General features: G+C 43.6%; 1 protein-coding gene across 1 annotated transcript in view; it reads right to left on the bottom strand.

Annotated features, from left to right (window-relative positions):
- Positions 1 to 1,940: 1,940 nt before the first annotated feature.
- Positions 1,941 to 2,794, bottom strand: part of LOC106537065 (uncharacterized protein PB18E9.04c) — a 3,411-nt gene continuing 2,557 nt past the window's right edge. Inside the window, exon 3 of the mRNA XM_014034429.1 lies at positions 1,941 to 1,958. Within this exon, the coding sequence (XP_013889883.1) occupies positions 1,941 to 1,958 (18 nt within the window). The remainder of the gene's footprint in view (positions 1,959 to 2,794) is intronic.

The raw sequence follows: 2,794 nt of genomic DNA, 5'->3' as shown, positions 1-2,794 counted from the left end.
AGCTCATGTGCTTTGCTAATTTTAGAATTTGTTTTGATTTTAGCCACAAAGTAATTAAATTTAGCATTTCTTGGTAAGAGACTGTCGGTCTCTCCACACTTCTCAAAACTTAAAGTAATGAGGAATCACAGGTTCTTTCTCCCAGAGGAAGACCCAGGACACGCTGGAGGGACTATGTTTCTCAGCTGGTCTGGGAACACCTTGGGATTCCCCCAGAGGAGCTGGTCCAAGTGTCTGGAGAGAGGVRRGTCTGGGTCTCTGCTGAGGCTGCTGCCCCCGAGACCTGACCCTGGATAAGAGGAAGAAAACTGATGGACGGCTTATGTCACTGCACTGTGCTGAGTGCTGTCCCAATTCATAGGCTGTTTCTCATGTAGCTGACAAATGCAGACCACATAATCTCTAAAATGAAGGCTGATCTGTCCTTACTGGCCGAGGCATAGTTRTAGTTTATTGATGACTCCAGCAGAGATCGTTGATYGTCTCAATGCCATCACTACACAATGAGAGAAGTTCCTCTAAGACTGAACTTATTAATAAGTATGACTTGAGTGAATGCTTAAAATGCTTTGTAATAAAGTGCATATAGGTACATTAACACTGCCTATGTCACCCGTGAGTTGATAAAGTCTAGTCTTGTAATTTTCCAAAGGGACATGGGACATTTAGAAGTCTTGTTTGCGTCCACTGGGTGGCAGTGGTGCTTTCTGACAGGTGTTGAACCTGAACCAAAAATGCTGGAGAGACTGAAATGAACACAACATAAAGTTGAGGTGGCTGTGGTGCAGTAGTAGCTTGGACTTGAGACCAGAAAGTTGCAGACCAATTCCCCGCTATGCCTATTTGTCATAGTGTCCTTGAGCAAGACATTCACATACCTTCTTCCCAGGTATATACACGGCCACCAGCTTCTCCACTTGGGTGTATCTTACAAACACAGAGCACAGATTTCATCATTATACAGCAACACACAATGAAGACACATTTATCATCCAAGTGGTCAACCAATGAACAAGAAGACAAAAGCTAGTTCCAGTTGTGTGCATGAAGTTTAATGCTATAAATGAGGTAACCAATGCTTATACAAAACATCAAGTATTTTACATATCAGCATAAAAGTGAAGTGCACCGAAGATCTACAACATCAACAAATTAAAAAAATTGAAAATATAACTACAAAGTTGTCAGAATGAATACATAATTCTTTAGAAGGCAAAATAAAAACAAAGTTTGTTTTTTTGGTGTATTGGTAGAATCTTATGTCAATGGTTCATAGTTTGTGGCATTTGGCAGCAGTTCTTGCTCATTTTGTGTAGCTTCATATCATTGCAACTTATACAACATGAAACCACTGAAATTTTTCTTTGGAAAGATAAAATGTACAAACAATAAACAAAAAGAGCTGATAGAGAAAATCTTATCTCTTACTGGGTGGTTGAGGAGTGATCAGTGTCTGGTACCACTTTGAAAGAAATTTGGTTTTACTTGATGTGGAGGTCTGATGAAGACAGGAGGAAAGGATCGACCCTGAAAGGGCACTCTAACAAAGGGTCGCTGATGTCTCCTTGAGAAGATAGGATTGGCCAACCCAGATGGGCGGCGACGGGGTATCCTGGAAGATGGATGCTGGACCAACACAGGGGATTTAGGGTGAACCAGCCTTGAAGATGGCTGAGGGGCCAGTTTAGAGATAAAATGGTAGGGTGGATTAACAAAGTGATTTTGGGGATCTGGCACAGATAAAAGATTGTGGGGTGACGGACGGGGTGGACCAGAAAGGTGTTTATGTAGTCCAGAAAACACAGGGTAGGGTGGTCTGGAGAAGCGAGGGTGGGGCAGCCTGTTGAGACTATGGTGGGGTAATTTGGAGGATGTTTGATGGAGGTTGCGGTAGATGGAAGAAGGTTGGTACTGATGAGCTTGATGGGGTGCCCCATGGTTTACAGGGTTGGGTTGATCTTGATTAAAGAGGACAGAAGGCTTAGCGTGAACAGGATGCAAAATGTTTGAATGAAATGGTGGTCTGTTGTTGATCGGCAGGGAAAACTCTCGATTTAATGAAGAAGGCAACTCAGGGTAAATGACAGGAAGTGGCTGCCCAAGGTAACGAGGGTGTGTTAGCTCAGTATTGGGAGGATGTGGTGGCCTTAGATGGCTGACTTGCATTAACTCAGAATTGTAAGGACTTGGAAAAACAGGTTTATTAGGAGGTAACAGCTCAGAGTTAAAGGTGTCTTGCATCCCAGGATAGAAGGGATGCCTTAGCACAGGATTTACAGGATATGGTRGCTTGGGATAAAGATGGTTCATCGGCTTGGCATCTGAAGGATTTGATGAACCTGGAAAGATTGGTTGCATTGACTCAGAATCAGGAGAACATGGCAGTCCAGAATAGATAGAACATAGTGGCTCAAGATCAGAAGGAGCCAGACGATCAGGATAAAAGACTGCCATCAGCTCAAAAGGAGAAGCGTGGAAAAARGCAGGCAAACAGTTATGGTCAGAAGTGTCAGCCTGGGGACACTTAGTGTTGGCTGTAGACTTAAGGACATGGGTTTTAGAGGTCACAGATTGAGTGCGTCTGATAGGGACATGGATCGCACCTGGAATTCTAGAGGTCACAGATTGAGTGATTCTGATAGGGACATGGATCGCACCTGGAATTCTAGAGGTCACAGATTGAGTGATTCTGATAGGGACATGGATCGCACCTGGAATTCTAGAGGTCACAGATTGAGTGATTCTGATAGGGACATGGATCGCACCTGGAATTCTAGAGGTCACAGATTGAGTG

The sequence above is a fragment of the Austrofundulus limnaeus genome, unplaced genomic scaffold (genome assembly GCF_001266775.1).
Source record: "Austrofundulus limnaeus strain Quisiro unplaced genomic scaffold, Austrofundulus_limnaeus-1.0 Scaffold2116, whole genome shotgun sequence".
NCBI classification, from domain to species: domain Eukaryota; kingdom Metazoa; phylum Chordata; class Actinopteri; order Cyprinodontiformes; family Rivulidae; genus Austrofundulus; species Austrofundulus limnaeus.
The sequence above is the reverse complement of the archived record's forward strand: the minus strand, read 5'-3'. Positions and strand labels throughout refer to the sequence as shown.